The sequence below is a fragment of the Cornus florida genome, unplaced genomic scaffold, assembly GCF_030987335.1.
Source record: "Cornus florida cultivar Cherokee Brave unplaced genomic scaffold, ASM3098733v1 CherokeeBrave_3.0.0_Hap2_Chr02, whole genome shotgun sequence".
Taxonomy (NCBI): Eukaryota; Viridiplantae; Streptophyta; class Magnoliopsida; order Cornales; family Cornaceae; genus Cornus; species Cornus florida.
Window position 1 is genome coordinate 16602178 of NW_026775572.1, and position 25326 is coordinate 16627503.

At 36.7% G+C, this 25326-nt stretch overlaps 4 protein-coding genes across 5 annotated transcripts; 2 read left to right on the forward strand and 2 right to left on the reverse strand.

Annotated features, from left to right (window-relative positions):
* The first annotated feature begins 547 nt into the window (after nt 1–547).
* On the forward strand, nt 548–5266 carry LOC132293918 (peptidyl-prolyl cis-trans isomerase Pin1-like). Its single transcript, XM_059791575.1, has 2 exons — nt 548–837; nt 4918–5266. Exons 1-2 carry the CDS (start codon nt 606–608, stop codon nt 5040–5042), a joined length of 357 nt encoding a protein of 118 aa, XP_059647558.1. The 5' UTR covers nt 548–605; the 3' UTR covers nt 5043–5266.
* A 1840-nt stretch (nt 5267–7106) lies between these two features.
* LOC132293920 (amidophosphoribosyltransferase, chloroplastic-like) lies at nt 7107–9153 on the forward strand. Its single transcript, XM_059791577.1, has one exon. The coding sequence runs from the start codon at nt 7215–7217 to the stop codon at nt 8964–8966; it is 1752 nt and encodes a 583-aa protein (XP_059647560.1). The 5' UTR covers nt 7107–7214; the 3' UTR covers nt 8967–9153.
* Nucleotides 9154–9628: 475 nt separating this feature from the next.
* Nucleotides 9629–15228, reverse strand: LOC132293919 (tRNA-dihydrouridine(47) synthase [NAD(P)(+)]-like). Its single transcript, XM_059791576.1, has 10 exons — nt 14789–15228; nt 13447–13563; nt 13118–13354; nt 12744–13023; nt 12393–12649; nt 11270–11542; nt 10685–10966; nt 10457–10577; nt 10155–10324; nt 9629–10059 (listed from the first exon to the last, which is right to left on the reverse strand). Exons 1-10 carry the CDS (start codon nt 15053–15055, stop codon nt 9961–9963), a joined length of 2103 nt encoding a protein of 700 aa, XP_059647559.1. The 5' UTR covers nt 15056–15228; the 3' UTR covers nt 9629–9960.
* Nucleotides 15229–16455: 1227 nt separating this feature from the next.
* LOC132293921 (bZIP transcription factor 29) lies at nt 16456–21955 on the reverse strand. Of its 2 annotated transcripts, none has more exons than XM_059791578.1 (5): nt 21697–21955; nt 20146–21498; nt 19933–20065; nt 19764–19848; nt 16456–17109 (listed from the first exon to the last, which is right to left on the reverse strand). In XM_059791578.1, the coding sequence occupies exons 2-5, from the start codon at nt 21405–21407 to the stop codon at nt 16895–16897; spliced, it is 1695 nt and encodes a 564-aa protein (XP_059647561.1). In that variant the 5' UTR covers nt 21408–21498; nt 21697–21955; the 3' UTR covers nt 16456–16894. The 2 variants fall into 2 exon arrangements, with proteins under 2 accessions (XP_059647561.1, XP_059647562.1); XM_059791579.1 differs by having other exon boundaries at nt 20146–21511.
* Nucleotides 21956–25326: the final 3371 nt, after the last annotated feature.

Below are 25326 nucleotides of genomic sequence, written 5' to 3' on the forward strand. Positions count from 1 at the left end.
CTATAAAAATTTTGTCATAATTAATCTAAATATTCAAAATAAGAAGACAGATAACATATTACATAAGTCATATTTATGATTATGACATGTTGATTTAAACAGGTATAAACAGATTACACGTATTGAACCCCTCAACCCTAACTCGACACGTTTAAATAAACAAATTAATCATATCATCCCGTTTATGACTCAAACTCATTTAAGGTTAACAAAAATTCACTTATCTCGAGTCGTGTTGGCAGATCATGTCGTAATTGGTCACCTTAGTAATGAATATGATTAAAATTTTCAACTAAATAAATTACATCAAATTTTTTTTTATTATATTTTTTAAAATTTAGTGAACTTATATAGTTTTTATTTCTTCAGGAGGAAGAAGAACAACAACAAGAACAAGAAAAAAAACAAAAAACGTATATAGTCAACATAGGAGGGTTATTTGTTCAATATTTTTCTCACTTTTTTTTTATTATATTTGAAATTATAATGGAGATTTTTGTTATTTAGACAATTTATCTGAAATGTAAGTGTAATTATTCTTAATTATTAATTAGAACGAAGATAAAAGAGAGAGGAGGAGGAGCAAGTGATAGTAAGGGTGAAAAATGGCGTCGAACCAAGTAAGGGCTTCGCACATACTGATCAAACACCAGGATTCGCGGCGCAAGGCGTCATGGAAAGATCCAGAAGGCCGCGTTATTTGTAACACAACCAGAGACACCGCCGTCACTCAGCTCAAAGCCCTTCGTGATGACATCATCACCGGCAGTGTCAAGTTCGACGATGTCGCTTCCCGCTACTCCGATTGCAGCTCCGCCAAGCGCGGCGGCGATCTCGGTCAACTCTCTCTCTCTCTATGCCTCTACCCTCTATCCTTTTCCTTTTCCGTTATTTAATTTTTCAAGTTGAATTGCAATTTGTTAAATGGGTGGTTTCATATGAAGACTGAATGTAGAAAATGCTGATGGATCGATTCGACTGTTCATGGTTGATTAGGTCTGCAGGAATGTTAATTAGATTTGAATCTCAATTTCTCAATTTTTTTTTACTCCTTACTTTTTCTTTAATTTGAAAACCTAGGTTTCATTTTTTGGTTGGTTGGTAGGATAGTAATTGTTAATTGTTGATTGAGGCTTTGTATTGATAAAGATGAATCTGTCTTATGATGGTGTTCCTAAGTACAGCAAAATGGTAAAGATTTTATGTGTAGATCCCAAATAATTGGGACGAGAGACTTTTTTTTTGTTTCCTTTCTTTCGTGAGCTAGTCGAGTGTTCTGACCTGCTCTTAGATGATGGTCAGTATATGGTTCTCAGGTAGGTTGTGGATGTTATAAATGGTTTTGGCTACTCAATTTTGATGTGTTTTTGTTGGAATTTTTAACTTTTTTTCCCATTGAAATGTCATTAGTAAACAGTACCTAGCATTTCTTTCTTTATGGTGATATTATATGGTTTTGTTATTCAAACTCTCACTAAGTTTACATCACTTTATACAGTTAAACGCTTTCTAAAATCACTCCCTCTATTTCCATGATCGTTCTTAGTGGGTAAAAACAATGTGCATTAGGTCGAACTTGTGGCATCATCCTGATTGCTAATTGATGCACTATGGAACAAGTGTCAAAGCACAAATTCATGCTAGTGTGTTACCAAATGGCCTCCTTAAAAGTGTACTTGTCATTGAGATTAAATGCTATTTGTTTGAAAGCTGTAAATGTATAGAAAAAAATTATAATTGACAAGAATGTACACCATCTTCATGATCATCATCATCATCATGTTCTTCTTCTTCTTGGTAAATGACAAGAATGTGCATCATTAGCATAGTATAACAACCAAATACTGTATATTGGTCTCTCCTCTAGCTATAATTATCTTCAAGTCTTCAGTGGTTGCTTACTTAGTATGACTGGTTTGCGGTGCAAGTTGGAACAAACTATCATTTCCAAACTTGAGTCAGATAGCTAGATCATATGCTATTGGGTCAGCCGACTCAGCCCCAACCATTGTGGTACCATCGAACTACATATAATTCGAGTAACATTTCTCTCCTAATTTACTAACTTGACAATAATTATAATATAGTTATCTTTTTGAAGATATGCATAGGACATCAATCAGTTAAAGGTTTTCATTTCTTGTTCCATGGAGTGTATTATGGACATTTTACATGGTTTGTAACTTTGTATAGCTTCAGTAGATTAGTTTTTATAGTTTGTCTGGCGCTTGTGTTGTCAATTTGACTGACTTGGCAGGTTTAAATTTACTACCAACATGTATTCAAGCACATTATTTGAATTTCTTCATGTTGTCATTTTGACTTTCAAATATTTATCTGACATCTTGACAGTTAGATTTGTGGAGCTTCTGCTTTAGGCATTGGTCATTGGAATATTCATTATTATTTTAAATATCCTCTTTTTTTGTACTAGATATTTATTTTCTATGATTCTGTTATCAAATAACGCTAAAAGGTTCCCCAACCGTTTCGCTCTATTTTGTATAGGGCTTCAACTTCAGTTCAACAATATATTTCCTTACTATCTTAACACACAATAATCTTGGCCTTTCTTTTCCTAGAATTTCCCATCTACCCTCAATGGGACCATGCCACTCTTTCTCATTAGTGCATTCATTAGTGTTTTTGTTTTTTTTTAACTCACGTGGTCAAACCGTGATATTCTGTTTTCTCTCATTAGGTTTCCAATGGGTGCTACTTCTAACATCTAAAGAATGTATTTATTTATCAAAAAAATAAAAACATCTAAAGAATGTATTTGTTTTCAAATTTGTCACTTTTTGTCTAACCATACATTCATTTCAATATCAGTATTTTTGGTCACTCGTTTGATAACTATGTTATTTTGTAGTCATCTGACAATTTGACCAACAAAGTATGGTTGGTTAGCATATTTAATCTCTAAAAATATATTTTCTTTGATACGATATTCTTCTATGTCTAAACTTTCTTTATGAATTTCGTTCAACCTCTTAAAGTAACCTCGTCACTTATTTTTCACTAGGACTCTTAGATCCTTACTCTTGATGCATTTAATGTGATTTAAATCTCTATTCTCCCATCATTTAACATAATAGGTCATCGTATACTCTATTTAAGCGGCTCAAGCTACTTTTTAAATTTATCCTCTGCATATTTATAGTTTTTGGAACCTCCTTGATGTCCAACTCTTTTTCAAATTCTATAATTATTCATATTTGTTTTATTTTGGTTTGAACATCATCGTCCCACCAATAAGTTTCCTTAGACAATTTCTCTTTTCTTTTTGATTCTTCAAGAACCTCTTACAGTCATCCACATTACATTAGTTGTAGCTTCTAAATGGATTGGGGTAGCTAAAGGTGACAGGTTATTTTTTGGACTGCAAGAACACATGGTGGTTTATCGATAAACATAGAAATTGTGACCTTTTGAGCAATGCTAGGTTAGATTAATTCCTTTTCCCTTCTCTTACATTGGAATTTCAACCTCTATGTGTGTATGTTTTCTGGTTTACCTTTTAGATCCTTTATACAATGACACTATTGTTGTAAGTTTCTCGAAAATTGTTTTGCATTTCCTGTGAAACATTGTTAATTCTTTAAAGTTTGAGGGCACCTTTTTATTCTTGCAATGTTATGAGCTTAAAGATACTTTTATGATACAAAAATTCAAACTTCTTTGTTTTCCATGCAACAACTTGATCTTGCAATGTATATGAGCTAAAAGATCTTTTGCTATAGAAAAATTCCATTCTTCTTGTGTTTACATAATAATTGCATTTCTTAGAGAAATTGTCCACCTTATGTTTCTAGTTCGTCCTTATGGCAATACGGGATTTGCATTCCTTTCCTAATTTTTCAAACTTAAAATAGGACTTATTTTACATTTCTGAACTTAAGCCTTCATTTGAAGCCAAAAAAAGAAAAGTAAAAAAGAATGGGTTTTGAGGCCCTGCCCACCCACCAATTTCAATGAAAATGGTTTTATCTTTTTCTTCCCTCTTTCTAAATTGTTGTGTATTATATTTCTTGGTGTCATCATATTTGTCAATATTAAATGTTGTAATGCCTTTAACGTCCGAGTATGATGCAAGTTTTGGCATACAGAAGAAAGAATACATTTTGGAGTTTAATATGCCTTATGGATCGATGTATCACTTGCATCTCTGGGTAGTATCTGGAAGTACCAAATATGATAAAAGCAAAAGATATCAGAATTCTGCTTGATGTGTTTTTTACTTCTGTCATCACACAATTTATTTCTGTATGCTGAAAGTATGATACTGTGGGTGATTGAGTTTTTCTTTCCTTAGCTCAACTCAACTCAACACAACTCAACTCATTATACTTATGCCCCAACTATTTAGGGTAAATCATATAGATTTGGTTTTGTTATTTCTTCCTTGTTTTCAATTAATCCCATTGTTCCTTATTATCTCAATGAATGTGCTTTTGGTCCTTCCTTTCCCCCCAGACATAACCTTCAATGTTAATCATGTTATTGGCGTTCCATGCCTGTGTCATTTTAGTCAGTTCTCTCTCATTTGATTCATCCAAACTCCCCCATCTCACTGTGAGATGCATTAATTTCTTATTCTATACGTTGATTTTCTTTTTTTGGTAATCAAAATTGAAAATAATTTTCAGCGGCAGTGCAATACTAGTCTTCTATATTCATTAGTGATTGTATTCCTTGTTCCAAGTTAGTTAGTTGAAGAGGTAAGAGAGAGAAGGGGGTGGGGGTGGCTCTTTTCCTTTTGGTATGGGGTTGGAAGTTGAGATGATTTAGTGTACAATATGAACATGTATCCTAAAAGTTTAAGAATTTATTTGTTTTGGGTATTCCGTATGTGTGATATATATGTATTATGCATTGTTTTTGGTGCTCACTCCTGTGATTTCTAATTCCTTGCAGGTTCTTTTAGTCGTGGCCAGATGCAGAAACCTTTTGAAGAAGCGACATATGGTTTGAAGGTTGGCGAGATTAGTGACATTGTGGATACTGACAGTGGTGTTCACATAATCATGAGAACTGGCTGATCTTGGATGAATTATGGATGGGTATACTGAACTATTTCAGGCTACATTCAAGATACTCAATTAAATGCTTTTGTATTGTTTGATCTTCCATTTGAGGTTCCACAGCCGTTCATTTTATCTATTGTATACAATCAATATACTATTTGAGAGAACTTCACCAATTGCATGCAGTGTGTCTGAATTGTTACTCTTATGAACCATATTTATACCTGATTTTTGTTTCAGTGCTCTCTAAACTGTGGAGTTTCTGTTGACACTTAACGACAGATGCTTGAAGGTTTGATATTGATGAAGGCATGTTTGACAAACCATAAAATTGAACCAGCTGTGTCTGTTTTGTTTTTTGAGTTTGATTATTCAGCCTATGCAGGGAGATCATTTTTCAGAAATTATTACTGTTGCATCAATCTTGTACTTGTGACCGTAGCATGTTTACTCACCAAGGTTGTTTTAGTTAAATATTCTGAATGTTACTCAAGTTTTGGACGTGGGTTTATTGCCTGGTGCAATGGTAAAACCCTAAGTCACACTACTGTGACGCACGTTCTCGCTCCCGGTCTCACTGTTTTTGCCGCACTCTCTCTAGCTCCCTCTCCGTCGACTTAGGTAAAACAAGATAATTCATTAGAAATTTTTAGAGCTTACATCCCCTCCTCTCTTCATCCAATTGAATACACAAGTCACACATAATTAGTTGTTATGAATTGGGATGAATTGGAAACTTTTATGCTCCCGGAAGGGAAGGGAATGGAATGGAATGTCTATTTTAACTATTTTTTTGTTTGGTAAGTAATTTAAAATGAGAATGGTCATTCTATTGGAATGAAAATTTATTCCACAACTAAACCTAGGCGCGGCTCAACAGAGCAGCCGCGCCGTCCTACCTATTTATGGAATGACCATTTCATTCCCAAGTAAAATTTTTTTAAAAATCAATTTCCCAAAAAATCATCATATTCCAAGTCAAAAAACTACAATTACCTTCCACTACAATCACCTTTCACCACGGTCACCACCTTTCACCATCGCCCACCGCTTTCCACCACTATCGCCACCGCCTTTCACTACCGACACCGCTTTCATTTGCCATAACCACCACCATCGTCATCACCGCCTTTCACCATCGACACCGCAACCACTTTCCACCACCACCACAACTATCACCTTTCACCACGTTCCACCACAGCCTTCCACCACCACTACTGCCACCGCCACCGCCTTCCACCACCGCTTTCAACCACCACCGCCGCCACCATAGCCTTCCACCACCACCTTTCCCCACCGCCATCACCTTTCACCACCTTCCATCACCACTACTATCACCGCCTTTTACCACCACCACGCCATCGCCTTCCATCACCACTACTGCCATCATCTTCTTTCTTTCCTATGATTGTAATCATTGTATGAATATAATTCATCTTATATATCATTTATTTATTAATATATATATATAGTGAAGTCATCATGTTACATATTTTCATTTTCCTTTTAATTATGCAAAGTTTGTGAGTTTAGGGACAGAGCCAAAAATTAAATTAAGGGGCGCAATGTAAAAAAAAAAAAAAAAAAAAAAAAAAAAAAAATTCAAATAATCATTACAATAAATATAGATTCTATAAATTAAGAGACAAAGAAGAAAAATTACTTAAAATAATATGTCACTCAATAAGTAATTTAAGAAAGATAAATAGTTAACAAAACATTTAAAAAGGAAAGAAAAAATGAGAGAATTTTGAAATGGAAAGAAATTGAAGTTTGTTTCAAAATTAGAAAAAAAAAAAAAATTAAAGTTTGATTCAAAAAGAAAATTTTGACTTTTTTTTAAAAGGAAATTAAACGAATTTAAAGAGTAAAAAAAAATAAGAAATATAAAATTTAAGAGATAATTTAAAAAAATAAAAATTTTAGGAAGGTCATTATACAAATTATTTTATAAATACATGAAAAAATATACTATATAAATATAGTATATGTATTATAGAGAGCCCACCGTCCCAGCTCGGCCCAATTAAATTCTTGTGGTCAGAAAAAATATCACAGTCAGTAATTCAATCACTACTAAGCATCCTCAAAGAACCAAAACCTAGACGATCCATTCCAACCATTCGAAGTCCATTCCAATCTCTCTGCGTATCCCTGTTTTTTCGCACTTCACAATAAAACCCAACGATGGCCGCCATCAATCTCTCTCCTCTCTCATCCTCCCTTGACAAATCTTACTATCTCTCTATAAACCCATCTCCAAAACCCTTCTCTCTCTACCCAAAAACCCTTCCAAAACCCTCCTGCCCTCGCAACCCTTCTTTTTCACAGACCCACAAAACCCTCTTCACGGTCTCCTCCAAAAACCCCATTTCTGACATTGTCTCCGCATATAAACCCGACTCAGATCACCATTCTTTGAGTTTTGATGATGACGATAAGCCCCGAGAAGAGTGCGGCGTCGTCGGCATATACGGCGACCCAGAAGCCTCCCGTCTCTGCTACCTCGCACTCCACGCTCTTCAACACCGTGGCCAAGAAGGTGCCGGGATCGTCACCGTCCACGACGACGTCCTCCAATCGATCACCGGCGTCGGACTCGTATCCGAGGTCTTCAACGAGTCCAAGCTCGATCAACTACCCGGCAACATCTCAATCGGGCATGTCCGGTATTCCACTGCCGGAGCCTCCATGCTCAAGAACGTCCAGCCCTTTGTGGCCGGGTACAGATTCGGGTCAATTGGTGTCGCCCACAATGGCAATTTGGTGAATTATCAAGCCCTTCGCGCAATGCTGGAAGAAAGTGGGTCAATTTTCAATACTAGCTCTGATACAGAGGTGGTACTCCACCTCATCGCGATTTCGAAGGCTCGGCCTTTCTTTTTGAGGATTGTGGAGGCGTGTGAGCAGCTCGAGGGGGCTTATTCAATGGTGTTTTTGACAGAAGACAAGTTGGTTGCTGTTCGAGACCCGTTCGGGTTTAGGCCATTAGTGATGGGCAGGAGAAGCAATGGAGCTATAGTGTTTGCCTCGGAGACTTGTGCATTGGACCTAATTGAGGCCACATACGAGAGAGAGGTGTATCCTGGTGAGATATTGATTGTGGACAAAAATGAGGTTCAATCACTCTGTTTGATGCCCCATCCCGAACCCAAAGCTTGTATCTTTGAGCACATATACTTTGCCCTGCCAAGTTCAATTGTTTTCGGAAGATCAGTGTATAAATCGCGCCACGAATTTGGTGAAATACTTGCAACCGAGGCACCGGTTGATTGTGACGTTGTTATAGCTGTGCCGGATTCCGGTGTGGTGGCTGCACTTGGTTATGCTGCCAAATCAGGGGTGCCATTTCAGCAGGGGCTGATTAGGTCACATTATGTGGGTAGGACTTTTATTGAGCCATCACAGAAGATTAGGGACTTTGGGGTGAAGCTGAAGCTCTCACCGGTCCGAGCTGTTTTGGAAGGGAAGAGGGTTGTGGTGGTTGATGACTCGATTGTGAGAGGAACCACCTCTTCAAAGATTGTTAGGTTGATCAAGGAGGCTGGGGCTAAAGAAGTTCACATGAGGATAGCAAGTCCTCCCATTATTGGTTCATGTTATTATGGAGTGGACACACCTAGCTCTGAGGAGTTGATTTCGAATAGGATGAGTGTGGAGGAGATTAGAGAGTTCATTGGGTCGGATTCGCTCGCCTTTCTGCCATTGGAGAGCTTGAAGGATTCGTTGGATGAAGATCATCCCAACTATTGTTATGCTTGCTTTTCTGGGAAGTACCCAGTTGAGCCAAATGGGAAAGTGAAACGGATCGGCGATTTTGTGGATGATGGGTTGAATGGAAGCATTCAATCCATTGAAGGGGGATGGATTCAAGGAACTAGAACTAGAAATAATTCAGTACATAACGAGGAGGACGAGAAGAAGGGAGTTTCACTATAGTCGTCATGTTATGGTGTCTTTAGCTGTTATAGCATAGGTGCTTTTTTTGTGATGCAGCAACTGGTGAGTGACTAATGTTTTCGATGACATTTTCTTAAGATAATATATATTGTTGTGTTAAAGTTGAATTACTAGTAATAAAATTTTGTCTTTTGCATTTGAGTGCTTTGGTAGCATCTCTGGTGTTCTTTTGGCCTATTCATTAGTTCAACACACGGTGAGATTGATGTGAATGGATTGCCCAAAAAAAAATCATCAGTGTTCCGTAAGTGTGGACCAGAAAAGCTAGTTTCCAAGATTTAACATGTTCTATACAAATACATACATCGGACAAAATATGTGGGGGTGCCAATAAGCAGAAGAAGACCACAAATTTTTATTTTTATTTGTTGTTGTTTCATCCAGGGTACGGGCAGGGAGCTGGGCACACTACCAACCAAGTTAGTTTAGTTTGTCACTCAGGTTCATAATGACATGGTTCCATTCCTGTTGGCAACTAAAAAAACAAAAAAAATTAAGAAGGTCCATTGCAATGCATATATTAATGCCATTTTATAAAAAAACGAATACCATTTCCAGATAGAAGTAATGCCCATGGCTAATTACAATGACTAAACTTAAAATACCAAAATAACATCAAGATGACGACATGCGGGCACATATGCAAGTAAATTACATAATAATTCATTCAAAGGGCAAAACAATAGAACTATAGAAGACTTCAATTAAATTATAATTCTGCCTCACAAAATTAAGCCAATCTATGTAATGCTCAAGTACAATATCTTTTTTTTTTTTCTTTTTTTTCCCGGGAAGGTAAATAGAATACATTTTATATTAATGAGATCTTTTGCTTTGACCTTCTAAAATTAGCATCATGGATGAAAAAATAATCAAGCTTCAAAACCCACTTCATTCTCGCGACATCGTTGATCATAGCAACTTATATTAGAAGCCCACTTGCTTCACTTTGCAAGGCATAGGCAGTAGTCCATTAGCCATTTTCTGCTCTGTCATAGGCATTGGATTTATGCTTTGGTGCAAATGTAAAGCCCTCTGGAACCTTGCCAAGTACCATCTCAGATATCCTAATCTGCACAAGGTAATTAACAAAGCAATAAAAATAAAAATGACAGTCGTCGTCGTAGAAATAGCAGTAGTCATTCCAAACATAAGGTAACAACATACCCAGTCCGCCGCAGAATCAGAGGCCATTAGCGTCTCAAGGTCATCCCGACCATAGTATGAGGGTGGCCGCCAATTCAGTCGTTGTGGAGTTACTTCTAAAAGGCCAACAGGGATATATCTGCATGTGTAACTAAGCCATTCCAACAAGAAGTGTCGAGTTGTTTCCACTCCTGCATCATATGAATCAGAAATCAGAATACCCATCACATTCTGGATAAAGCACAATGTGGAAGTTACACTCTTCAAATAGTCAAAAACTGAAGCTCCTTTGACTCGATTGATACCAAATGAATAGTAAATACCTTTTGCGTCAGAACCCCAGTGTTCAAGGCCAAAACGTACATAATCCTTCAAAATATTTAATCGTTCCCCAGAACTGATGTCCCAGTGTCTTTGTTCTTTGATTTCAGTAAATACCCAAGGCTGCAAAGCATAGCAGATATAATTCACATTTCATAAAACACAGGCTTAAATGACTCAGCAAAACACACATAAAAAAATCACGGCAAGCCAAAGCTTCAAAAGAAAACCTTAATCAACGCTCCTCGAGCAATCATGCATGTAGAGAGCTCAGGGCAATCAGACCTGTGCTTGTTCCAGTCTAAATACGAATTGATATCTCCATTCCCCAGGACTTGCAAAGAATCAGGGGCCTTTCTCGCACACTGATAGATGTATTCCCAATCAGCAAGCTTGCTATAACGTTGCTGACGTGATCGACCATGTATTGTCACTGCAGTTGATCCCCAACCACCAATATCTTCAATTAATGAATCGATGCGATTTCTCCCCTCAAAATAACCAGTACGCACCTAAAGAAGAAAAAACTACGTTAAGTTGCACCTCAAACACACTCAATAAGTAAATACATTTTCTTTTAGTTCATATTAGAAACAGAAAAGAAAATTTAAGGGTCAAAATTTTCAATGAAGGTGGATCATCAATTGACTATAACCATTCATGAGTGTCACACTTCCAAAACTACCACTCTTAACAGAGATGACAAACAAAAATTGATGCATTTTTCAATTTAACAATGTAAACTTGAAAAGCCAAACAGAATCACAGATCATTTTGTCTTTCACATATGTCTAACTCAAAAGATTACCAAATACCTTGACGGTAATAGGTTTGTCCACTGTGGCGGAAGCTGCCTGTATAACATTCTTCATTCGCATTGGTTTTGTAAGAAGAGATGATCCAGCACCCTTATTAACAACAATATCAATTGGGCACCCCATATTAATGTCAATGAAGTCTACTGTGCATTCTTGATCTATAAGTTCGACCGTTCGCGTAACCGTGTCTGGATATGCACCACATATTTGAACGCCAAACAAATCCTCGGATGAATGACGCCTCAGCAATGCCCATTCTGAAGCTTGACCCTGTTCTCATGTCAAATGATTGTAAATTTTACAATACATCGCCTATGTGATGCAAAGCATTTACAAAAAACAAAAAGAAAAAGACTGAACACTTCTCCATGGGTGCAAATCTTCCCTCCCCACTCTCCAAAAAAAAAAGTTGGGTAAGAAAGACTAAATTCTATTTGTAATGTGGAACCCCACATTAGAGGCATTGAATACGATCTTCAATCACTGAACGAACATGATTTGGGTTACAAATACAATATTCAACTATTGCAGTCATAATTGGGGCAAACATTACTGATCCCAGATATTGAGGTATTATGTTAAGAACATAAACTGTTTAAATGCATGGCACATATAGAGTCCTGTGGAAACAAAATACATAACACTCTATATTGTAAAGTGGGAAACAAAAGGTCGCCTACCAAAAAAAGAAAAAGTAGTATGTTCCTATGCCAAAAGAACAACATATTACCAACGGACCATTAGCCCAATGGTATATCTCTCCTCCCTCAAAGGGAGGTGAGGGGTTCGAGACCCGTTGTGGACCCACATATTTCACAAAGAATATGTTATAAATCAGGCTGAATAAGTTGTAGAATGGATCTATGTTGCTAGCCAGAAAGCAAAGCATAAATTTGAATGAACATCAGAGACAGTATATGGTGCATAAAAGCTAAATGTGTAGCGGAAAACTAAAAAACAACTTGTTCAGTTGATATGATGCAGTTTTGTGTGTGCGCGCGCGCACGCGCGTAATGCAAATAATATTTATATAGAAACATCAAAGTTATTGGAAGTTGCCACCTTTTGTTGATAAGTCATATTACAGAATCAGAAAGTGCTACCAAAACAGTATACAAACCTGCAAGAGATTAGTGCACATCGCCATTTCACCACATGTTACATCAGCTCCTAACACCTTGCAAACTCTTCGGTAGGGAAGATTCCCAACTGTGGTCAGAGGTGCAAGATACAGTTTATCTCTAAAATCAATTAGTTTCTTTTCACGTGGATGTAGCTTAAGGCTTGCATCAGTTTCTGTGAGAACATGGTCAGCTATAGTTTCTGATTCAGTTTGTATACAGTTTTTTTCCAAATCTTCCTTAGGAACACCCGCACCTGTTGCAGTATCACCCAGGTAAAATGCATATATTTTTGTTGAATGACAATATTAGATACATGAAAGAATAAACACCAAAAAAATTAAACGAACCATTATTTACTTCACTAGGACAACAGTTATCGTCCATTGAAGATTTTGATTTCTTAAGGGGCCTAAGTTCATCGGCTACAATTGCCTCATCTATGGAACCATCTTCTACCGGTGCTTTTGAAGAGCACTCTGGCACTTCTGGAGAGCATTCCACTTTTTTAACTGAATCACCAGCCACTTCAGTACAACCATTTTCAGCAGTAGCACAAGACCCATTTGAAGCAGCCTGATCACCTTCCTTCTTATCTACCAACATTTTTGCTTTCGGATTTGTCTTCCCCTGAAATTAGAATGTGAAATCACTAACGAACCAAAATGGGGTCCACACGGAGGGAATAACATGAGGAGAAATGTAGGATACTGTCCGCTCATACCAGAAGCCCAAGAAGTTTGAGTGTAGCATCTGCCTTAGGGAAGCCCATTTTGTTTTTCCAGAGAAGCCTCTGGACATCTTTGTTCAGTCCATTCATTTCAGAGCTTTTCTTCTGAACATTCAAGGTTCCAGCAGGACCACCATCCACATGTGTACCTGAAAATCTGCAGGCCAGCCCGTAAGGGCATTTCCCTTCAGTGGTGAGGAAAGGACAGTTTCCCTCTAAATCAGCTGGTTTCTGCATTAAAGAACACAAAAATCCAGTCAAAAGAGTTGATTGATTAGAACATTTATTCAATAAACCACCCCGGGGGGAATGTTTCTCTGTACCTGAGCTTTAAAGCCTTCTAAGTCGTGGTTAAAGCGACAACTGTCTTTATAAGGACATGAATTGACATCTCCGCTTTTTGCAACCTCAGGACAGAGATTTAGCGAAGACTTTTGTTCCTGTGAGGCACGAGGCATCTCTTGTGATTAGATAACAATTCAAAATGATTTTCTCAAAACAAGATGCCTATCCACACAAGAAAAACAATTTACTACTACCCTTGTGTAAGTAAAAGTTAAAGCCATTAGAAGCATATAATATGGTGGTATTATACCAGAGTTTAGACAGTGAAAAAACTGTGTTTTGGGATCCTAAGGTCTTAATTGGATGTGAAGTTCTTTAAAAAGAATGGGGAACAAGGACACATCTCTCTCTGTCTCGATTTTTTTTTTCCCAAATTGTTTTATTTCTTCTTTTTTGTTCTTTCCCGTGCTGTTCTTACTTCTGATCCAATAACCAGCCTTCTTTGACCTAATTATAGCCCCAAAATTCCTAAGCTTCATTTCCTAAACTTAAACGCTACTTCACCCCACCACCCCCAACGCTAAAACCTCTCACTATGCTGAATATTCAAACCTATATTAACCTTAACCAATAGCCAACCCTTATTCCATTTTCATCAATAATCCTATATTTGCACTCTTTCTTTAGATTTTTATGTTATCATACACAGTATACAATCAATACCTAACCGTGGAAAACCTTGTTTCATACATTAAAGGTTCACCTAAGTTATAGAAGTAACAAACCAATGTTCAAATAATTTCAATTATTCAGCTCAATTTCAAGAATTGGTTCAAATTTGTCTGACCTCGTCACCTCACAGCCAAATGCATTTTAAAATAAGTACTCAACTGACGAATTTCTCCTCCTTTAAACTGCTACTGAATTTATTTATTTTTTCACATGAATTGCTCGAAAAAGAAAAAAGAAAAAAAACAACTTTTTCTGAATTTCGAAGCCTTAAGTTTGGAGTCACATGACAAATCTTGGTGAAGAAGGTTCTTGACTAATTTCAATCAGATTTACAGTATAAAAAATGCTTCTTTACAACTATGCAAAAAATGGCTGAAAATTTGTTTAAAAACACCGAGTACGAGAAGAATCATATCCAATCACAGCAGTTTTAAGCATAATCATCAATCCTAAAATATACAAAATAACAAAATCTTAGTAAATTTCTCAATCCAAAGAGTATCTTATATAGAGTCCACCCTAATATGCCATTCCATGGCTTCACAACATGCCTCCCTAAATACAGAAATCGATATATATACACACACAAACACGCACATGTATGCATGTGAGTGTGTGCGAGAGAGAGAGAGAGAAAGAGGGGAGGACCTGGCGGCGTTCTCTCTTGAGCTGCCTTTTCGATTTCTTCTCCTTGAGAATGTTGGAAGAAGCGGGCTTAGCGTCAGAAACGACGTCGTTGGAGTCGTTATTGCAAGGTCTGGTAGGCGGAGGACGAAGGAACTCTCTCTTCACCGGAGCAATGGATTTCGCCACCAGCTCTTCCGGTGTTAGTTGAGCAACTCCTCCTCCGTCTGAAGGTTGATCCATCGGAACCTTCGGTTCATCGACGACGACCTCCGCCGCAGACCCGTCCATGTCGGGACAGTTTAGTTCTGTACTGCGGCTTTGGTGTGTTTGTGTGTGCTCCGTGCAGTGGATAAAGGTTTTAGGGTTTGCTTGCTAAAGGGTGACGTGCGTGTGGGAACGTTTATTTGTGAGTAGGCTCAGGAAAATTAACCATCACAGCAGTTTTAAAAAAACACCGAGTACGAGAAGAATCATATTCAATCACAGCAGTTTTAAGCATAATCATCAATCCTAAAATATACAAAATAACAAAATCTTGGAAGTCGACTCAGGAAAATTAACAGCTCTCAAAAATAAAATAAATATAAATATTATTTTCAAAAAAAATTCAAAATTATATATGTAGTACTTACGATTTTTTATAAAATTTTAATTTTCAATCGTTAAAAAGTAGCAACATATTCTAAAAAAATGTTCTAAGAAAACTTAGTCAAATAAATCTTGGAAGTTGGGACACACTTGAAATATGCCACAGCTTCTGTTCTTCTTGAAATGAAAATTATGTTATGTAAAATTTGATTTATATATCAATGCAAAAGCAAAGTTACCAAGACTTGTAAGAAACTGTTTATTGATCAATTTTGGTCTACATTGTCAATTTGAGAACCATTACTCGTACATTAAATAATGTATATATACATAAAAATATATATATATGTGAAAACAATGTATAATTGTAAGAAAGATTAGATAGATATATGTTAACTATTTTGCTTTTAAATCTCATATAACAGTTTTTTTTTTTTTTTTAAATAATTCCGAATGGCTAAGACCTTTGCAATTTTCTATCTTGGGTTTACTTGGCTTCACAAGAAGTCAATTTGCCCCCAAACAGATGATGTTTCTTGGGAATATACAATCACTCTTGAACGCCATTGCCTTCAACAAGAGTTGTGAATTGAGATGGTGGCTATAGATTTGCCTTTGTATTGTATGACTTTCAGTCGGTCACAAAGAAGATTTTCATGGAGATTCAAGCATCCAAAACTGGCCATGCATGCCACCGTGGGTGGCACAACGGCTACAAGAATTGAAGGGAATGAGGGCGAGGGCCGGGGGAGGGTGAGGGAGAAAGAAAGCTGCAGTCCAGAAACTATTATTGAGCATGGTTCTAACAAAAAGCCAACATGATGCTGCAGTTTTTATGGGACACAATCTAGCCAAACTGTGAATGTGGATGAGCACGAGCGTCGACTGGCAAAGCCGTGCTAAGAAAGCTCTCAAAACCATTCTCTCCCCATGTGACCATGGAGACATTTCACCAGTTACACAAGGCTTATATGCTTCCACCATCTTCAGGGAAACACAAGTACAACTAAATTTGCAACATACAAGTTCAATAACCAATCTTTACATATATATGTCAGATGCTACAAGTTCAATTACACGTTCCATTGCAATGATAGACAGACAGAAACATGTAATCTTAACTCAATTCATATCTAGAAACATCAAACATCCACCATTATTGTTTACATTTGGAAAAGAAATAAATCCGACCAAAAAAAGTAACACAGAATCATAAAATAACCAATCTGAAGAAGAGTTCAGGTTTAACTCTCCTTCACAACAAAATACATCCAAAAGATCTTCAATCCAACATCATATTTTAGTACAGAAACAAAAGCTATAGATATAGGGCTTGTACATGACCTAAATGAACAGTTGGAGGTGGACATGCAAGAAAGGTTGAATTTATAATTACGACACCTTACTATGTTTTGTTGTAGATGCAAAACTAATGAATGAATGCATTGAATAAACTATTGCTGAATATTAAGGAAAAATAGACGACAAAATAAATAAAGAGGCAACCCAAGCTTCTACACCATTTCATCCTCCGCAAACCTACTGGTTTGATTCATGTTTTGTGATTGTGCCGCCATTCTGCTGCAGTTGCTGTGGCTGTGACTGCTGCTGTTGCAACATGTTTTGGGTAGGCTGCTGCTGGTGGAACATCTGAGAGTTGATGGAAAGCTGCTGAAACTTTGAAGACTCTCCACTCAGCTCAGCAGTAGCAAGTTTCAACCGTTGAACCTCGGCACTTAATGCCTCATTTAGAGCTGTCATTATCATCAAGATTAAGCATGCAGAAAGCTCTATCAATAAGAGTTTTGTACAAATTGCAAGACGAAATAGTAAAGAAACAGTAATTAGCAAAAGTATATAAACTGTTATTCAAAAAGGAATACCGTCACTACAGAATACAGATACCTACCAGCCCAAAATAGAAAAAGCATTAACAAATAGACCTAATGTTACATCAGACTTCCAACCAGCTTGTGCACAAGGGAAAAACTTGTAGTTTCCTTCAGTTTCAGCATTTTTTAATAATTTATATTTATTTGGATAATTAACATTTTTCAATTATTACCCAAATTGTCTTGCTGCTACTACAGAGAGTGATGAAAAACCCACTCCAGAAATGTTGCATTTTTTTCTACATACATGAAGAAATCCAATCAATCTAAGGATTCTCAGCCATCAAATACTTCATAACTCAAATTTCAGTGCACACAAACTGAGAGAGAGACAGATTACTCATTCAACATGGATACATCAGTTATTGTTACTTATCAAAAAATAATAATAATAATAATAAATAAATAAAAACTACATCACTTGTGAGTTATTGTCCAGAAACATAAAAGCGAACTACATCAATTCAAATATCTCTGACACGGCATTTTAGTAAATTTGAAAGTGAGCTGGGACACGCACTTTTCGTTTATTAAAATAACAGCATTTGTGTAATTGATATAGTTCAAAGTTCAAACAAATTTTTTTGTTAAAAATTTCTTTTGGTAAGTTTGTATAATTCAAATATCTATGACATGGCAGTTTCTTTGTTAAAGGATGCTAATAACACATGACAACAATCATTGTCAGACAACACAACCTGATTGAGTTTCACAGTACAGATGAATCAGCTCGGAAAGTTCTGTGATATAATATACACATGCTGCACTTCTTTCATTCTTTTAACCACCTCGCAAAGAGGCGATCAGAAAAAGTACTGAAGTACAACATCTATTGTACTCAAGAATAAAAATATAACTATTGCTTTTTCTTTTAAGCATCGAGCCTAAAGAAATCTATTTTTTTGCCCATCTAATTGCCAAGGTGGATATTTGTGATGATCTTGTGGGCGAGTGTGCCGTGGGCGGGTGCGAGACACTGACAAGTCACCACACTAGCGAGTTACAGGTGTACAATCCCACATCGCCTGGGAATGGGAAAGGTGAAGTGCTTATATGTAGGTGTGTCACTTCAATTGGTATGTGGCCTTTTGGGGTAAAGCCCAAGAGTAAAACCGTGCGGGCTCAGATCCAAAGCGGACAATATCATACCATGTGATGAAGTGGGTCGTTAGAAATAGTATCAAAGCCTGACCCAGTCGGAAGTGTGCCGAAGCTACCATACTGGCGAGCTACGGGTACACAATCCCAGATCGCCTGAAAAAGGAAAAAATGAAGTGCTTATATATAGGTGTGTCACTTCAATTAGTATGAGACCTTTTGGGATAAAGCCTACCTTGTGGGAGAGTGTGCCGTGGGCTGGCGAGCTAAGGGTGCACAATCCCACATCGCCTGGGAAATTGAAAGGTGAAGTGCTTATATGTAAGTGTGTCACTCCAATTGGTATGAGGCATTTTGGGATAAAACCCAAGAGCAAAACTGTGCAGGTTCAGGCCCAAAGCGGACAATATCAGACCATGTGGTGGAGTGGATCGTTACAAAATGGTATCAGAGCCTGACCCAAAGGGGGTGAATTGTGATGACCTTGTGGGTGGGTGGGTGTGCCATGGGCGAGTGCAAGACACTGTTAGGCTACCACACTAGCGAGCTATAGGTGCACAATCCTACATCGCCTGGGTAAAGGAAAGATGAAGTGCTTATATGTAAGTGTATCACTCCAATTGGTATGAAGCTTTTTGGGGTAAAGCCCAAGAGCAAAACCGTGCGAGTTCAGGCCCAAAGCGGACAATATCATACCATGTGGTGGAATGGGTCGTTACAAATGGTATCAGAGCCTGACCCAGCCGGAAGTATGCCGATGGGGACGTCGGGCCTCCAAGGGGGGTGGACTGTGATGATCATGTGGGCGGATGTGCCGTGGGCGAGTGCGAGATACTGACATGCTATCACACTGGCGAGCTACGAGTACACAATCCCACATCGCCTGAAAAATGGAAAGGTGAAGTGCTTATATGTAGGTATGTCACTCCAATTGGTATGAAGCCTTTTGGGATAAAGCTCAAGAGCAAAACCGTATGGGTTCAGGCCCAAAGTGGACAATATCATATCATGTGGTGGAGTGGGTCGTTACAATATTTCATCATCAATAATTGAATCAATGTTTGAAAGCTAAGATTCTTTTCCCAATTCATCAAGTGTCATTATATACATATAACAATAAAAACACTTATTGGAAAATTAGCTCCTCTTATTAGCCCCAACTTACATAGCACACTACAACCTACCAAAGAAACCCATTTTTATTTTATTTAGAATACACAGAATAAATTGTCTGTGACTTATAATTTTGTGCATTAATAGCCACATGCACCATTCAACATAATATGCTTACGTAGTAGCAAAATGAGTACATGTGCCAGTCTCTAGTTTTCCACACAACCAAGTTTCAACACTATTGCACATTACAAAATCTATAATATAAGCAAAAGGCATATCATATAACAAAAGAAAAATCATACCATCTCGAAGTTGTGCCTGTTGTTCCATGGCTTGTAGGCGAAACTTCAACTCATTGTTCTGGTTTGTTAGCCCAGTAGAATCTCTCTGGATGCAAGCATGAAGAAGAAACAATAAGACATTGAAAATAAAAGTGAACTGGAACAGATTATTAGCAATTCAAATTCCCACCTGTAACATTGTAAGCTGTGCTGACAATGTTGTTGCTTCTGTCTGTAGTGTTTGAACCTTGTGTTCCAACTCTGCAATATATCGCATTTTTCGTTCTTTTGAACGTGCAGCTGATTGACGGTTGGCCAGAATCCTAAAATTGACCGATAGATTAGTTAATGTGATGTACAATAGCCAACTACAGGGAAGCGGCAGGATTAATTAATACATTACCTTTTGGCTCGCTTGGGGTCAGTCAATGCTATCTCAGAAAGTTTCTCATTTGCCATAATTTTCTTGAGTTCAGCTCCACTGAACTCACCATTCCCAAATTCCAAGCTAAAAGTATTTGAGTTCCCATCCATAGAATCACTGGGCGACAGTTGTCCAGGGCGTGTCTGGGAAGGTGGCAGTTTTGGTGACTCATCACCAAAGTTCATCTTTCCCATAAAACTATCCATGGAAACACTTCTATAGTGTCTGGTGGTTGGAGCAATATCTCCCCCTGCATTCCTTTTGACACCTTCCCTCTTCTCAGTCAAAGAACTAATCCCTGTCCTCTGCAAGCTATTGCCATTTTCATTTACACTGCTTGTTGCTTCATTATCACTGCTATCACCTCCAGTTGTCTTTGTCCCACTGGCTCTACTATCCATATCATCACGGTTCTCGTTACACTGCTTGTCATCAACTCTTGAAGAGTTCAATGCATCAATATTGTCCAAATTCATATAAGCAGAAAACAAGTCATCCACAACTTCACCCTCAGATTTCCTCTCACCCATCCCTTCAGCATTGCTCTCACCACCTTTATCCCAACAAGCCTCCCGTTTAACCAACTGAATTGGCTGAGCCGCCGCAGGCCTTTCCAAAGCACCCACACCCCTTAATGGTATGAGTGGTGGCGAAGATTGCATCACAGTAGAAAATCCAAATGGGATATCACTATTAGACCTCCTGTGCGTCTTGCGAGGAGGGAGACTCTCCCCTGCCCTCGAGGAATTTACCCTCGAGAAAGGCGAGGGTGGTAATAAAGAGTGTGAGTTCGTATCTCTATCCTCCATGGATACATCAGCTGATACCCTATCAGAAATTGTGTTAGATGAAGAGTCCCTATATGGTGATGGGCTTAAGGGGGGCAGGGAATCAAGTGAGAAAAATGAAGGCTGAGACAGGGATCGTGAATGGGTAGGTCCTGGGCTAAAATTCTGCCAACTCAGTTGCTGATTCGCCTGCCGGGTTACCGGGATCTGCGAATAAGGCGAAATAGGAGGGATTTGAGGGTGTGATGGAGGTATACCGACCCTCTTACTGCCATCAACACTAAAATTTGGAGAGAATTGTCGCATCGGAGCTTGAATTTGCGACGAATTCAGCTGAGGTATATCCAGGTGGTTAATTGAGATGGGTTTTTTAGGGACCGACGAAGATGAAGTCCCAAAAGAAGATTGCTGTCTTTGCATCATATCAGTATTAGCTTCCTCTGTATCACCCATTTGCTCCAACTCAAAACTATATAACTCTATATATAAATATATAATCAAACAATGTCCCTTGAAAACCCCTACCGTATCAGTTCAGTCCCACCTGAATCACAAACCTATAAACTTTACTTGAAGCTCATATCTAAGAACATTAAATAAAAAAATTAAAAATAAACTCTGTAACTTTACAACACTAACAAATGAATCTGAAAATGGAAGACAAAATTAACACGACAGTCCAATTATATACCATACAATAATCGAGTAGGGACAAGTCGGAGAAAACAAACTTTCACAATACCTTGAAGCGAATTGACCATTTTCAAACCCTAAGACAAGCAAGACCGGCACAAGCTAGCAATGGTTACTCCGCCACATTTGGCGGCAGTTTAGCGGAAGTGTACAAAATGTTGAGGCGTCAATAACTTCTTCGTCAAATGACGGGAACACCGAAGACCGCAGGCGGAGGGTGGCTCTCTCCCTCTAGCTTTCTGTCTCTCTCTCCACACTGTGTCTCTCTCTCTCTCTCTTTCTCTCTCTATCGACGACGATTACACGGATTTCATGACTACTACTACTACGCGTGAATTTAATATGAATTTCATTTGAGGTGGAATCTTCATTCCGCCCGCATTTCAATTTCATTCCGACCGCATTTGAATGTACATTTTCTTCCTCTATCACCGCAGATTATGTAGCAATAAATCTCTCTCGAATAAAATATTTTACTATAGTTTTACGCTCGTCTTGAGCGCGTGTAAACACTGCAAAATCAAAGTTGTTTGCTATTCTTGGAGGTTGTTTGGCACTTGCAATGTATTAAGAATAGTGTAGCGTATAATCTCTCTCTTAATAAGGTAATGATAATTTTATTTCTAAACCATATCTTATTACTTTTAGTAAAAAAGAAGGTTGTTTGGTAGAAAGGAAAATGGAGAGGGTCAAAAGAAAGAGGGATGGAAGAACTTTCTTTGGTTAGTGAAGGAAAAGAGGGGGGAGAAAGAAAGGAGAGAAAGAAAGAGGAGGAAAGGTGTTTCATTCCCGCGCTCCATTTTTATCTATGAAAAACAATATAATTAAATTAAATTCGTTATCTTTCTCTTAAAGAAGGTACTTAATCTCTATTTGAATGATGAAATGTTTAAAGATTGAGTTGAAGTATTAATATAATTTCCTTTGAGAAAATATTTTTTGGTAATTATAAAATACTCCTAGTACATATGATCAAATTAAGCAATGTTCTTTATAATGGTTTTATCTTTCTAATTTTTTTATTTTATTTTTCATGTCTATCTTATGCAACAATTTTACATTGTTATTATTTATTATGGAGGCTTTGTTCGCACTGAAAAAAAAAAAAAAAAAAAAATGTGTATCCAGTACTCCAATTTATATTTGTAATTTGAGTGATGATATCTTCCATTTTCAAAAGACAAATAAATATTTTGATTTTTTTTTTTAATTAAAAATATAATGTTGAAATTTAAGTCACACAATTTTTTTAAATACGGTTCTCAAATTCTTACATATGTTTACGCTCTTACTCTAACTCTGTATGACTTAAATTTTATAACTTTCACGCTCTCACTCCTACTCACACTCTATGTAACTTAGTTTAAAGGTACGAGTAAAAATGCAAACATAAATTCTCTTTCAATTGCCACTGTAGTTGTGGTCTCTGTCAAGATTTTCATACATAAATTATAAATTTTTCGTTAAATTATAGGAGCAAAGTTAATGTAACAATGTTTAGGTAAACAACGTTATAATTCGATAATCCCAATGGCAATGCAATGCATACAATTGGATTTCAATATTAACCAAGTATTATTATATCTATATGAACTTTTCATAGTGTGATTAGGTTACACAAAGATCTAGGGCACTCAGTTCTACACCTCTATCCCATTCCAACTCACATTCATTTTCAAAAATACCATCATAAATTATATGAATAAAAATTAATTATTATGTGCTTTCCATTAATTATGATGGGGGTGGGAGGAGAATGTTTGTCTCATGATATATGAGAGAAACAGCACCTAAAAATCCTTTTTATGTGAAATTAAATTTCTTGGCTCTATAATATTACAATTGTTTGCAATTGTAAAATGGTTTGCAATTGTATATATTACAATTATATATATATATATATATATATATATATATATATATAATGGTTTGCAATTATGCTATAGATCGTGATATTGTTTATGGTCACGATATAACGAACTCGAATAAATATCGATCTAAATTTATTGATTCTGTGTGACGATACCGAAGCCTTAAAAAAATATTATAAACCACTTTATATGTCGAGTATAGAATGAAACAGCAAATTATGATATATATATATATATATATATATATATATATTTATATTTTGGAGTTTGTTAATGATTATTGGAGTTTGTTGGCTTTCATTTTACTAGTCAAATCAGCTTTTGATTGTAGAAGCTTATAAAAGCCACGTTAGGCCCTTTACACAAACTAATCTTTGACTTAACCTCACTCTCCTTCCGTCTACTTTTACTAATGGGTAGACAAACCATAAATAGATGGACCCTACTCTGTCCCTTTCTAGTGCCATGTGAGTGATCTAGGTTTTAAGTTTTAACATAGGCTGCAATATTTCTTGTCAAAATTGAGCATATAACCTTCAATTTGCAAAGTCATGGACAAATTACTATCTTTAATTTTTGTTTTTTTTTTTTTTTTTTTGAAAAAGTATCACTTACTACGGTTATGTATAATGATTAATTTATCTCGGTAACAAGTTTAAATAAAAATACTAATATTGTATTGTATTTGATGGTTTACAAATTTTGTATGTGTAATTATGCGAAATAAGAATTGTAATACAGTAAAAGGTGAAATTGACTCACTAATAATTATTTAACTAAATCAACATAAATATGTGTTTGACCCGCGCATATAACTTTTTTAGTTTTTTTTTTTTTTTTTAATTCATTTTGAGAGGTAACTTTTTGGTTTTGATCATAGCAATTTCTTCGTTTTAGAGGACATATCATTTTTCTTAATCCATGTGTTAAAAATAATCGTGTGCTTTGACATAATGGCAATTTTAAGGTTCAAGCCAAAAGCCAAAGTCTAGATTCATTGTTAACAGAAAAAAGTTACTTTTGCTTTTCTCACTACAAACTTTTTTCATCATTAACAAAAGTTGGGGAATAATCCCCTCCTTCCACTACACATTTAACCATAAACCATATTATGAAGGCCCATTTCAACTTTCAACCTTCCTTTGTAAATTTTTTACGAAATAAGTAAATATTAAATTGTGTATCATCCATCTTTAGACACATAAAAAGGGTTAGTCTGGTTATTGTTGCGAACCCCTGAATTACATGTCACAATATAAAAAAGGGTAAAGTGAAAAAAAAAAAAATCAATAATGTTTACATTTTTCACTACAAACTTTTTTCATCATTAACAAAAGTTGGGGAATAATCCCCTCCTTCCACTACACATTTAACCATAAACCATATTATGAAGGCCCATTTCAACTTTCAACCTTCCTTTGTAAATTTTTTACGAAATAAGTAAATATTAAATTGTGTATCATCCATCTTTAGACACATAAAAAGGGTTAGTCTGGTTATTGTTGCGAACCCCTGAATTACATGTCACAATATAAAAAAGGGTAAAGTGAAAAAAAAAAAAATCAATAATGTTTACATTTTGGGCAAATAACACCTTTTAAATTATTCTTTATGTTGTGTATATAAGTCTTTGAAAAATGAACAAAGAATGGTTTGAAATCATTATTAAAATAAAATTCTAAAAACGCCCATATCTCTTCCGATAATGCTCTTATATATATATCACACCACTGATGCCGGATATATCAAGTCGTCGTCGATGTTTCATTACCTGTGGCAGCAATGATGATGAAGAAACCCAAAAACCA

Bases quoted from the DNA above. Each gene is read 5' to 3' on its own strand.
- LOC132293918 (XM_059791575.1), top strand. From the start codon at position 606: ATGGCGTCGAACCAAGTAAGGGCTTCGCACATACTGATCAAACACCAG. The intron at 838-4,917 runs GTCAACTCTCTC...AATTCCTTGCAG, and splicing joins CAAGCGCGGCGGCGATCTCG to GTTCTTTTAGTCGTGGCCAG.
- LOC132293920 (XM_059791577.1), top strand. From the start codon at position 7,215: ATGGCCGCCATCAATCTCTCTCCTCTCTCATCCTCCCTTGACAAATCT.
- LOC132293919 (XM_059791576.1), bottom strand. From the start codon at position 15,055: ATGGACGGGTCTGCGGCGGAGGTCGTCGTCGATGAACCGAAGGTTCCG. The intron at 12,650-12,743 runs GTTCGTTTAATT...ATACTGCAACAG, and splicing joins TCCTAGTGAAGTAAATAATG to GTGCGGGTGTTCCTAAGGAA. The intron at 10,578-10,684 runs GTTTTCTTTTGA...TATGCTTTGCAG, and splicing joins CTCGAGGAGCGTTGATTAAG to CCTTGGGTATTTACTGAAAT.
- LOC132293921 (XM_059791578.1), bottom strand. From the start codon at position 21,407: ATGGGTGATACAGAGGAAGCTAATACTGATATGATGCAAAGACAGCAA. The intron at 19,849-19,932 runs GTGGGAATTTGA...GCTTGCATCCAG, and splicing joins CACAGCTTACAATGTTACAG to AGAGATTCTACTGGGCTAAC. The intron at 17,110-19,763 runs GTATGATTTTTC...TGATAATGACAG, and splicing joins ACAGGCACAACTTCGAGATG to CTCTAAATGAGGCATTAAGT.